The sequence below is a fragment of the Catharus ustulatus genome, chromosome 14, assembly GCF_009819885.2.
Source record: "Catharus ustulatus isolate bCatUst1 chromosome 14, bCatUst1.pri.v2, whole genome shotgun sequence".
Taxonomy (NCBI): Eukaryota; Metazoa; Chordata; class Aves; order Passeriformes; family Turdidae; genus Catharus; species Catharus ustulatus.
Window position 1 is genome coordinate 6,778,965 of NC_046234.1, and position 12,598 is coordinate 6,791,562.

At 42.9% G+C, this 12,598-nt stretch overlaps 1 protein-coding gene across 1 annotated transcript in view; it reads left to right on the forward strand.

Annotated features, from left to right (window-relative positions):
* Window positions 1-10,964, forward strand: part of ABCB7 (ATP binding cassette subfamily B member 7) — a 35,230-nt gene extending 24,266 nt beyond the window's left edge. The window contains exons 10-16 of the mRNA XM_033072590.1: window positions 520-677; window positions 1,211-1,374; window positions 1,540-1,669; window positions 2,174-2,345; window positions 5,829-5,932; window positions 7,452-7,559; window positions 9,989-10,964. Of these exons, the coding sequence (XP_032928481.1) occupies window positions 520-677; window positions 1,211-1,374; window positions 1,540-1,669; window positions 2,174-2,345; window positions 5,829-5,932; window positions 7,452-7,559; window positions 9,989-10,207 (1,055 nt within the window). The 3' untranslated portion in view covers window positions 10,208-10,964. The remainder of the gene's footprint in view (window positions 1-519; window positions 678-1,210; window positions 1,375-1,539; window positions 1,670-2,173; window positions 2,346-5,828; window positions 5,933-7,451; window positions 7,560-9,988) is intronic.
* The last annotated feature ends 1,634 nt before the right edge of the window (window positions 10,965-12,598 follow it).

The following is a 12,598-nucleotide window of genomic DNA, read 5'->3' on the forward strand; positions in this document are numbered from 1 at the left end:
AGCTGAACTGACCTGCCATTTACCTTTAGCTGCTGTGACATCCTGAGTTTTGCCTTGATCAGCCTGTTTGACACTGAGCTGCCCAGAGGTTCTCAGTGTGTTTTAGCAGCTCTGTGGTATATACAGCATGAAAGCTCTCTCTTGATCATGACAAATTCTATCATTTGGATTTGTCTGTAATTGTACTTATGATTGTCTTTCCTGATTTGTGCTTCCATGTATTATTTCCTCCCCTTTTAACTTCTTACCCCTCTCTGTGGATTTTACAATCTGCTGTTCTATGTGCCTTATTTGCCAGTGCTATTATATATTTTTTAAAAGTGAAATCCTCACAAACATTTCCATTCGCTTCAGGCACCCCTGTATAAAATCTGGGAAGGGGTTCTGGGGTTTTGTTTCTTACTTAAACATCTGGGATAAAAGAAATGAAGTTTGATTGACTTGATTCTTTCTTTTGTTGCATCCTAAAAGGAAAATCCTTGAAGTCTCCTTATTCTCTCACACCCCTTTTGTCTTAAGGCAGCCTTTCTGTTGGAGATCTGGTAATGGTGAATGGATTGCTGTTCCAGCTTTCTCTGCCCCTAAACTTCCTGGGAACAGTGTACAGAGAGACAAGACAAGCACTGATAGACATGAATACCTTGTTTACACTTCTCAGTGTAGATACCAAAATTAAAGTAAGTAGTAGTTTATTTTCCTAAAGTATCTGAACATTTAACAGGGCTGTTTGTGGCAATCATTTCACTGTGTTCTGATCTTCCAGGTTTAATTTCTATTCATGAAAGAGTTGTTGTGTGTGAGGTTGCTGTTCTGCCTCCTCTTTGAGTGCAGTTACTGCAATAGCAGTTGATTTTCATTTTCTTGCAGAGAAGCAAAAATTGCCTCATAGAAGCTGTGTTTGTATTGGGAATTTTTAATTTAAGTATTCATGCCTTGTGCTTGAATTTTTATTGGTAATTAATGATGCAGAATATATTGCAAAAGAAGTTATGAGGCAGAGTGTTTACAGCAGGAATTTTTACCTCCTTTGGGGAAAAGGAGGAGCAAACCAATGTCACTTGTGCAACAAATTATGATTATTTTCCACATATCTGAGCTGAAGTGTCTGTTGCCTTTTTCTGAGATGGGGTGGGAAAGTGACTGTTGAGCTTGTTGAAGTGATGGAGATAATTTGTGGGCAGCAGATAAAGTGGAACTCTTCTTTTTCTAGGACAAGGAGATGGCTCCAGCCCTGCAGATCACCCCCCAGACTGCTTCCATCGCCTTTGACAATGTGCATTTTGAGTACCTGGAGGGGCACAAAGTCCTTTCTGGACTGTCCTTTGAAGTCCCTGCAGGAAAGAAAGTGGCCATTGTAGGAGGTAGTGGGTCAGGGTGGGTAAATGGACTAAATATGCCAATCAATGCAGAATTTAGTTTCTTAAATGTGGTGCTGCTTGTGTTTGCTTTTTATTAATTTTATGTGTACATCAGTTCCAACTGGAGATTGTAAATGGCAAAGCAGGACATAACATTAACTTCAATTCTTTTCAATTCCAGGAAAAGCACCATTGTGAGGTTATTATTTCGTTTCTATGAACCTCAGAAAGGAAATATTTATGTGGCTGGACAGAACATCCAAGATGTCAGTTTGGAAAGTCTGAGAAAGGCAATAGGAGTTGTGCCTCAGGTATTCCATGTTTCCTCTCCATGACAGTCCATTGGAACAGTAATTCCAGGCTATTGTGATAGAAATTCTCAGTATCTGGCACTGGTTCAGTGAAGGCCAGTCCTAATGCAATGGTGTTTCATGGTGACTTTCAAAGGAACTAGACTTTTTTCCCCCCAGGAAATATTATGTTTTTATATGCATCACCATATAGATCCAATTTCTGAAATGTGTTTAAGCCTCCCCATGAGAAACTGCCTGCAGCTTTAAGTGATTTAGCTTTATAGTTGATTACCACCCGTAATGAGTTAGCAAAGTGGTGAAAGTATGCATGACATACATATTTAGGACACAAAATATATTAATCCCTTTTTTTGGGAAAAGAAATTTCCCCAACCACTTTTACCTTCAGGCTGCAGAAAGAAAAATACAACCCATCCTGTAGTGATTCTTTCACGGGCTGGGGACAGTTTTGAAGCTGTTGTTCATGGTTTCTTATTTCAAATGTGCTTCCCACAAATGCAGGATGCTGTTCTCTTCCATAACACCATCTACTACAACCTGCTCTATGGCAACACAGAGGCCACAGCAGAGGAGGTGTATGCAGTGGCCAAGCTGGCAGGGATCCACGATGCCATCCTCAGGATGCCCAATGGCTACAACACCCAGGTTGGGGAGCGAGGACTCAAGCTCTCAGGTTGGCTCCCAGCTTCTTTGTATCCCTTTTGCTGCCTTCCATGCAGAGTTTAATCCTCAGGTTTGCTTTTAGCTTATTTAGCTCATAGCACAGAATCATTAAGGTGGGAGAAGATCTCCAAGATCAAGTCCAGCCTTTGACTAAACCATGTCACCAAGTGCCATATCCACTCCTTCTTGGAGCACCTCCAGGGATGGTGACTCCACCACTGCCCTGGGCAGCCTGTTCCCATTCATGACCCTTCAGTGAAGAAATCCTTCCTATCATCCAACCTGAACCTCCTGTGGAACAGATTGAGGTCACTTCCTCTCCTCCTGTCCCTGTTCCCTGGAAGCAGAGTCTGATCCCCACCTGGCTGCCCCCTCCTGTCAGGGAGTTGTGCAGAGCCAGCAGGTCCCCCCTGAGCCTCCTTTTCTCCAGACTGAGTCTCCACAGTTCCCTCAGCTGCTCCTCATAGAACTTAAATTCCAGAGCCTTCCCCAGCTCCATTCCCTTCTCTGGACACTCTCCAGCCCCTCAATATCCTTGTAGAGAGGAGCCCAAAATACCTACCTGCAAAGACTAAATATTAATGTGAAGGGCTGCAGTTTAAGACAGCTGTAGTCTGCAAGACATTAAAAGGAAAGTATTTTCAGGGGATAGTGTTAAATGAGTTATAAGTGAGGCTGGAGGTGCATCTAAGTAAAAATGATTTTTCTCATGATCTGTTTGGGTAGTGGACTAGAATTGGGAACCTGGTGTGCTTTGGGCCCTGCTCATGCTGAGGGATGCAGTGGGTGCAGACACAGACAGCTCTCAGGGGTGTTTCTTTCTCTGTAGCTGCTGCAGTCAGGAGTCCTGGTGCCTTTGAAACAGGGGATCAGAGGGTACAGCCTGTACAGAACGTGCATGCAGGAGAAAGTGTGCATGCTGCAGAAGGGGATTATGCAGAGACCTAGAAGGGAAATAAAATATGTGAAGCACAGATCTGGGTGAGGGAATAGAAGGTGCTAAATAGGTACTGGCAGAACTGAAGAGAATCGTGCTAACAATGAAAGATTTGTCTTGTGCTGCCTGTCTCCCCACACTTGTAATTGCTAGAAAGGATTTGACTGACAATAGGTTTGAAATGTCTTGGTGTTTATAGAAGAATAGAATGGTTTCAGTTGGAGGGAACCTTCTAAAAATGATCTAGACCAACCCTCCTGCTGAGAGCAGGAGCATCTTTCACTAGACCAGATTTCTCAAAGGCTTAACCTTATGTTGAGGTTTAGATTGGATTTTAGGAAAAATTTCTTCACTCGAAGGTTTGATCAGGCTTCTCAGGGCAGTTATGGACTCCTCATGTCTGGAGGGATTTAACAGCCATGTGGATGTGACACCTGGGGACATGGGTCAGTGGTGACTGGGGGAACAGTTGGGCTCCATGGTCCTGTGGGGCTTTTCCAACCTAAAGGATTCTGTGTCCCCTTTCTGAGTCTGGAGCATTGTGTGTGAGTTTGTTGGAGTTTCCCTCTGACCTTGAGACTCCTGTAATAGAGCCTTTCTGAAAATGGGTTCTGCCTTTCCTCCATCCTTCAGTTTGTGCTGCCACTGGGATGGTCACAAGCACCCATCTGCCACTGTTTCCACAAAGGTGGTGGTGAGAAAGGTAAGGGAATTGTGTTCTGCTTTGTTTGTATTTAAAGAATAAAGAGTGTGTAAAACACTCAGGAGCAAGACAGTGGAATTCCTTTGAGCTGTAAGCATCTGCCACTGAAAGAACAGCTTCAATTTCTTATTTACAACAATTAGGTGAGTATTGACAAATCCCAGTAGTAGACAAGCTTCAGAAATGCGTGCAGCCAGGGTACAGAGTCTCAGGCCAGTGCTCTCAGAGATGTTGTCGTTGTTCAAAGGATTGGAGATACCAAATGGAAGGTTCTGAGTTCTTCAGTGGCTCTGTTAAAAGCTACTGCTAAATGGAATCTATATTTCTCTCAATAGTAGATTGGCTCCCTAAATTCTTATAAAGATATGTATTGGATTAATTTCAGAATCAGTTTGTGGGGTTTTTAAGTTGAGTGAGGCTTCTTCAAGTCTAAGGAGAGCACCAAGTCCTGATTTGTTCTTTTACTTTGTGGCAGGAATAGGGTGAGTAAAAGCTGTGTGAATTGAAATGGTTCTCTCTAAAATCCAGGAGTTTATGTGCACAATGGAAAAACAGGATTTTAGCTGCAGTGACAGATTTGCCAATGTAAATGGTGATGTAGCATTTCATGCAGTTCTTACTGTTCTCAAGGTTTGATTCATCAAGAATAAAGAATGAAAAACAAGTTGTTTGCGTTGTTCCAAGTAGAACCCACATCAGTGTTTAATAGATGTGTAAGAGGCAGAGCTGCAACAGCCCCAAATCCCTGACTGTGTGAATGGAACAATTACTGTGCTGCTGTACTGTGAATGGGGAGCAGCATGAGACAGGTGGATCTGCTGCAAATATGAGGGGTCTGCTTTCTGAAATGTCTTTCAAACATGGATGTTGTCAAGCTGTGAGATTTGAAGGTGCTGTCCAGGGGAGGGAGGGAGAGCACACTAAAACAGACGAGTAAATCATACAGTTCTAATTGCTCCTGAGTTCTGCCAAAGACAGTTTAAAAAGTGAACTGCAGCATTTCCACCAGCCTTTTAAATGGTTTATGAAAGCATGTTCTCTCCTGATAGGAATGGAACATTAACAAGAATATAATGGTATTAAATGTAATGTTTTGAAGTCTTGAATAAAACAAAGGAGGACAAGTGCACAAATGTGACGTGTTTGCGTCGCATACCAAATGTTCTGCAGATTTAAGTTCCAAATGCACCTGTTTTCCTGTCTGTAAAAGTTGCCCTGAGTTATTCTTGAGTAGATGTTGGCTGTAAGAATTGTTTAGGAAGGAAACTAGTCTGAAACTGGGTTATAATCAGAAACCACCAGGCTGAAGGTGGTTTGCAGTACAATATTAACTGCTCTTGAGTGAAATTTCCATTATGGGGTGGGAAGTTGGATGAATATCAAGGAGAGACCTGAGAGACACAATGTGTGAGCAAGATGCCTGAAATCCAATACAGCAGGTGTGGGCAGAGCAGTGGTGAGAGAAAGCTGGATTTGTGTGTGCAGAGTTACTGGATGGAGCAGAGCTTAGCCAAGTGAATGGGCTCCTACTCCCAGGTGTACAGAGTGAGTAACTGCACAGCATTGTTACTCACCTGTGTCAGACTCTTGCTTTGGAGCAGATACAAAATAGTTCTTGTCCTTTTTTCAAAAGGATGAGCAATCTTGAATCACTAAATTTACCAGGGAGCAGGAACTTGTGTGCTATCTTATGTAACATGTCAGACATTTGTCAGCAGTGACTATGATGTCTATTAAAAAAAGGAAAAAAACCAACAACCAACTCTCAAAAATCATGTCTGCTGTTGAATTTAGACTATCACAGTTGTAACCTTATCTTTTTTCTTTTTTTCCCCTCTTTCCCCCTCATTCAGGAGGAGAAAAGCAAAGAGTTGCAATTGCAAGAGCCATGTTAAAGGAGCCACATATTTTTCTCTATGATGAAGCCACATCATCTTTAGATTCAATTACAGAAGAGGTAAATTGGCATAAAAATTCTAAAATTTTAGTGATGCAATGATATTTGATTCTGACTTCTCCATGTTCTTTACCTCTCAGAACTCTGTTCTTTTTCAAGTGTTTTCTCAGTATTATTAAGAGCTGCTGTGTGTAAGCTGTTGGCCTAAAGAGCAGAGCAGAGGTGCTCAGTCCATTACCTGGAGATAGTGAGAGATATCAGCTATCTCTGGAATATTTTGTTTCCACTCTGGAAATCCCATTTGAGGCTGGTGCAGGTGGCCATGAAGTGAAGCTTTCCAATCCACTTCAGGAGGTGTTTAGATGCCATCTGAAAAGCATCCATCAAAAAAGCCTTCTAAATAGCTGGCACCTAATGCAGGACAAACCCCCCTTGTTTGTAGTGCAGCAGATGCAGGTGAGGTAGCTGTGACCTGCAATGCTGGTGTTCATTTGTGGTGTTCATTCCACAGGGAGGGCTGTGACATGGATGTGCTGACACAGTGACAGGAGCTGCATCAGACTTCAGAACAACATCTTTGCTTAAGCACAAAACTCTCAGCACCAGCAGTAATTTCCCACACTAATGTCATCAAAAATGAGCTAAGCTACAGCTCTGTTCACTTATGCAGATTATTGAGTGAATTTATTGACCTGTAATCACTAAATTACTTTCATTTTCCTGATGCAAAGAATCCAGAGGATGAGCTGTACATCCATATGGCACAGCACTGAAAAGTAGCTTAGTTTCCTTGTGGGCCAGAAATGTCCACGTCACACTCAGCTCTCAGATTGTTCCTCTCTTGTTTTGCTGTATCTATGCAAGAGTCATAAGCAAATCACAAGAGTAGAAATGAGTACAGTAGAAATGCACTTGGAAGACAGCAGATGAAAATGAGGCTTTTCCACAAGAGTATGCCTGGGAATGGAAATGTTTTCTGACAAAAAATTTCAGGGAAATAAAGTGGACACTTCACCTATGATAGTGAGGGCACAAATTCCTGGTCATTGCTCCTTGCACAGGGCTGTGGTTTGGAAGGTGGCATAGAGCTCACAAAGGAAACACTGGACTGATAATTCTCAGAATTGCTTTGCCTTTGTTCCACATTGGCATAACACTGAGAGAGATCTTTTTCTTTAACAGTCATGGGAAAGCATTAATATTGCGACCACGAGGAGTTCTTATTTTCAGATGCTTTTACTGCTGTTTGCTGCTTGTGTAGCATGGCTCCATGGGGAAGTTTTTCCTGAAATGAAGTGACACTTCTCTTCCTTTGTCCCTGGGGATAGCTGTGTTTTTCTGTGAATACAAGCTTTTTTTTCAGGTTGAGGCTTTAGCAAAACCACAGATGATTTCATGTTTGGGACTTCTCTGTTTCTCCTGTACATACTCGTGGCTGTTTGTTATTGGGAAGCTGTAGCAGTACCAGAGATGATTTTCAAAACTTATTTACAGTAATTTGCATATTTCCAGCAGCATTTTATTTCTCCTCATGTCACTCAGGAGCATGTAAGAGTTTGTGTCTATTCCAATCTTGCAGAACATTCTCAAAGCCATGAGGGACATGGTGAAGCACCGGACGTCCATTTTCATTGCCCACAGGTTGTCCACAGTGGTGGATGCAGATGAGATCATCGTGCTGGATAAGGTGAGGGCTCACCTGGTGCTCTGTGACTGTCACATCATGTCAGGCTTTGGTTTAGGGGACTCTGTGTGTCCAGTTTGAATTGTTACACTCCCACCAAGCTGCTGCAAGTTTTTTCTTTGGAAATGAACCATGTTTGAAAACTCCAGCCCAAGCTTGGCATGTGTGACTGTCTTGTATGTTGTTATTTTTATGCCTTACTGTTGCATGTTTTTAATCTAATTTTTTGCTTCTGTCAGTTGAAGTTTCCTAATGTGTCTCCCCAATTTATGCTTCACTCTCATTGCTCAATGTGTGTTTTTCACATACATCCATTTTTTCCTCTCAGTGGAAAGAGAGAGGACAGCATGTTCCATTTCCATGCAGATAGAACTAATTATGCTAAAAATCTGAGCACCATTCTCTGTTGTACCTGTAGAAAAGTGTGATTGGTCCCTTTCTGTGGGCTTCTTTTCTAAGAAAAAAACCAACATGTTTCAACATTTGATTCCCTAATATCAGTGTTCAGCTGTTACCTCATACTCATCCAAAGTCCATTTTTTCTCTATTATCCACATCTGGCAAGAGATTTAAAATAAACAAATGTCCTTATGATGAATTCATAATTATTCTTTTAACTCATAATGCTGGAAGTACAGTGCTCTAATCTGCTGATAATAGATGTTAAATTTATCTCTGCATTCATTTTTATCAGTTGCTATTTATAAGCTTGTGCTCATAGGTGTCGTTAATGACTTAAAACACACGTGTAAAAGCAAATAAATTTTTCTTACAGTACATTCAATGATTTCATGGACAATTAGAACCATATCTTATGAAATAGTGACATTTACTACACAAAACTCAGCTTTATATAAATCTCAGGTTGAAGTAGTGGTATAAATCCCTTGCAGTGTTCCATGGAGTTTTTACTTGGTTTGGATCTGCTTTGTTTTTTCAGCTTTTGCTGAAAAACCCTCTCCTAAGGTGTATCCTTCCTACAAGTGCACGTTAAAGCATCTCACAAACATTTTGTAACGTGTCACAAGGCAATTGGCAGCTTTTTGTTTTCCATGCAAGTTTTCACAGCTTCCTAAGAGCGTGTTTTGTGTTGTAGTGTAACTGTTAAATCAAAAATAAAAGCACAGCCTCGAACTGTGAAGGAGCCAGGGTGCTCCCTTTGCTGAAGGATGGAATTGTGCATGAGGGAGGCAGTGCTGCTGCCATCCCAGCAGGATTGATGTGTTAGCAGCCAGATAAATAAGGCTCAGGAGCAGGGATGAGACAGGGTCATTGTGGCTGCTTTTGCTTAGCAGTGGTCATGGAATCACAATTCCAGCTCCTTTGCTGAGGTAAAATCAGAATCATTCCTGAGTGAGTAAACATTGGAGTAATGATACAGATTCTGATGCTGTGGAGCTGAGAAGTTCCATTTTTGAGGATTGGTCAAGAGTTATAAAAAAAGGCCATAATTCAAAACCTGTTCTCTACTCCAAATTAATCACTTAAAGGATTTAAGTAAATTCTCCAGTTCTGTTGATCAAGTATATGTTTGTTCAGATTCCACTGGCACAATTACTAAGTGCCAAGACTCAATTTTTTTCCCAGCTTGTCCATCAGATGTCACAAGGAGGTAGATTTAATTGTAGATCAGAATTTAGAACTGGTATCAAATCCATGTGGTTGTCTGTATAATGCCATCCTTTCCCAGAAGGAAAAGTAGTTGCAGAATGAATTATATATTAGTTAATTTGAAATCAGTGAATGTGTCTCTCAAAGGGAAAAATGAGTTGGATTTTTTGAAGAGTGGTGGTATTTCTCTGTAGGGTTGGAATTCTTCTCTCCCACTCTTCCTTTCCATGCTGATAGTCAGTAAATCATCTCTGCTCCTGAGAGCAGCCCAGAGAACTGAACTGCTCACACAGTTTTCATGGTGGTGGTTGCAGTGGCACGAGCTACAGAGCACCATAAAAGCACAGTTTGCACTAATTGTTTTCAGGATTTGATCTTAGATGTGCTTGGCTTGTCTAATACAAACCCCTCTCTGTCTGCTCTTCTCTTTTAGCTCCTTCATGTGTGATTGTTACCGAGCAAAGACAAATACAGATTTAGTTTGGTACATTCATGAGACCTTTGCAGGAGTGTTGAACACCTTGCTCCTCATATAGAGGTCCATGTTTACTTTAGATAACTCCTCCTGTTTAGATAGTAAAACCTTCCATCCTGGTGGGCTTTAGATTTTGTCCAGATGGACAAAAGGCACCTGCAGTGTAAGAGCACAGCTCCTTGTTTTCAGCTGCTGAGTGCACTTGTGCATTCAGTCTTTCCTTGCTGTCTCAAGCTCCTTCTCTTTAATAACTGCTCTAATCCATACTGTGACACTGGGTCCATGGCTGGCCTATTCCTGAAGACCTGGGAATGTGCATTTCTCACTTCCTGCCCTTGTTTTGCAGGGTAAAGTCGCAGAACGTGGCAAGCACGCGGAGCTCCTGGCAAATCCCAGCAATCTCTACTATGAGATGTGGCACACACAGAGCAGCAAAGTGCTCCACAGTCACAACCACCCAAACTGGGAGGAGAGAAATAACCACACATCCAAAGAGGAGGAAAGGAAGAAGCTGGAAGAAGAAATTATTAACAGTGTGAAAGGCTGTGGGAACTGTTCATGCTGAATAGGATCCTGGATCTTGTATAGCAGGTTAATATTGCACAAGAATACAGTGAAAAACAGCTCTTGTTTTTAAGTCAGCATTCAAAAACTTCTGGGTTTTTCAGTTTTTGGATTTTACAGTTTCACAGAGGGACATAATTTCAACCAAAGGAGTTCTATTTTTGCATCTTTAGGAATCTCTTAATATTCAGTGGCATCTGCAAGAGCTGAGCTTTTTCAAAAACTTTAAACTTCCCAACCAAGGGTGTAATTTATGGCAATTTTTAAGCATTGGTAAATTCTCTTGGTAGTCGCCTGATGTGGATTATTAAATTGTAAACAGACTTGTCCTTGATTTACATTATTTCTCATCATTGATGGCTGATAAATGCGTCATGTTTTAATTGTAATTGAGCCAATTTGAACTCATTTGCTAGTGAGGAAGATGCCTTTTAAATTCTTCAGTGGTGTTCTGGTTTAAAATCTTCCTTGTAAAAAATAAGAACAGTCTCAACAAAATATTAGGCTTCTAGTAGCAAACTAAATATTGGAATTACCCCTCTCACCTTTCAGAAGCACCTTTCATACTGCACTATCAGGAAATGGATTGGTATTATTCTAAAGAAAAACTAACAGTATTTTTAAGTGAAAAATCTGAGTTCAGGATTCTGTATCCTCAGCATCTGCTGTAGTAGTCAAAGCAGAATGCACTCACTCTTTCTAGTTCAGTCATGGTCTTAGGGAGCAATTAAGATTCAATAAAGACATCCATAAATTTCTATTATCTCATTAATGTATGAGAAAGTGACCTGGATAAAGCATTGCTATAATAATCTCCTCATTTCAACAGCCAAAACTTCTCCAGTGGGAAGAAATCTCAGTCTTTGGGATCTGCAGGACACTGTGACTGTCTTGGGTTTGGGTGGGGGCTGCAGGGAGAAGGTGCCAGAAGCTTCCCCTGTGTCCAGCAGAGGCAAGGCTGAGCACATCACCAACAGGGCAATGAACTGCTGGGATCACAGATTTGGGAAGGGAGGAAAAGCCTTGTAAGTGCAAGAGAAACTGCAGCCAGAGAGAGGAGTGGGAATGGGAGAGCAACAGCCCTGCAGACATGAGAGAAGGGAAGGAGGGGCAGGAGCAGCTCCAGGCACTGGAATTGAGATTCCCTGCAGCCCATGGGGGTCTATGATGGAGCAGAGATCCTCCTGCAGCCTGGGAAGGATCCATGATGGAGCAGAGATCCTCCTGCAGCCTGGGAAGGAGTCATGGATGGAGCAGAGATCCTCCTGCAGCATGGGAAGGAGTCATGGATGGAGCAGAGATCCTCCTGCAGTCTGGGAAGGAGTCAGGATGGAGCAGAGATCCTCCTGCAGTCTGGAAAGGATCCATGATGGAGCAGAGATCTTCCTGCAGTCTGGAAAGGAGCCCTGGATGGAGCAGAGATCCTCCTGCAGCCTGGGAAGGAGTCATGCTGGAGCAGAGATCCTCCTGCAGTCTGGAAAGGAGCCCTGGATGGAGCAGGGATCCTCCTGCAGTCTGGGAAGGAGCCCTGGATGGAGCAGAGATCCTCCTGCAGCCTGGGAAGGAGTCATGGATGGAGCAGAGATCCTCCTGCAGCCTGGGAAGGAGCCCTGGATGGAGCAGAGATCTTCCTGCAGCCTGGAAAGGATCCATGATGGAGCAGAGATCCTCCTGCAGCCTGGGAAGGAGTCATGGATGGAGCAGAGATCCTCCTGCAGGCTGGAAAGGATCCATGATGGAGCAGAGATCCTCCTGCAGCCTGGGAAGGATCCATGCTGGAGCCAGGGGGATGTTCCCGGAGGAGGCTCTGACCCTGGGAGATGCCTACAGTGGATCAGGCTCCTGGCAGGACCTGTGGAGGGAGGTACCTGTGGTGGAGCAGGTTTGCTGTGACCCATGGGGGACCCACACTGGAGCAGCCTTTTCCTGATGACTGCACCCTGTGCAAGAGGACACCTGGAAAAGACACACTGGGGCAGGGGAACAGAATGAGGAGGAAGGAGCAGCAGGGACAAGGTGCTGGAGTGACCACAGCCCTCCTGCACTGCTTGGAAGGAGAGGGGGAATTCTGAAGTGAAGTTGAGCCTGGGAAGGTGTTTTAAGATTTTATTTTCTCATTCCCCAGCTCACATTTCTAATTCACAGTAAATGAAGTTAATTTCCCCACGTGGAGCCTGTTCTGCCCATGACAGTAATTGCTGAGTGGTGCCTCCCTGTCCCTGCCTCATCCCAAGAGCCTTTTGTTGTGTTCTCTCCCCAGCATCCAGCCAGGGTCATCCCACCACAGCAGGGTTGTGCTTTTAGACCTTGTCTCTCCAGGGAACTTCACCATCTCTTTAGCATGAGCTATCCTGGTGTAATTCTTCATGTTGAATTTAAGAATTAAAATCTT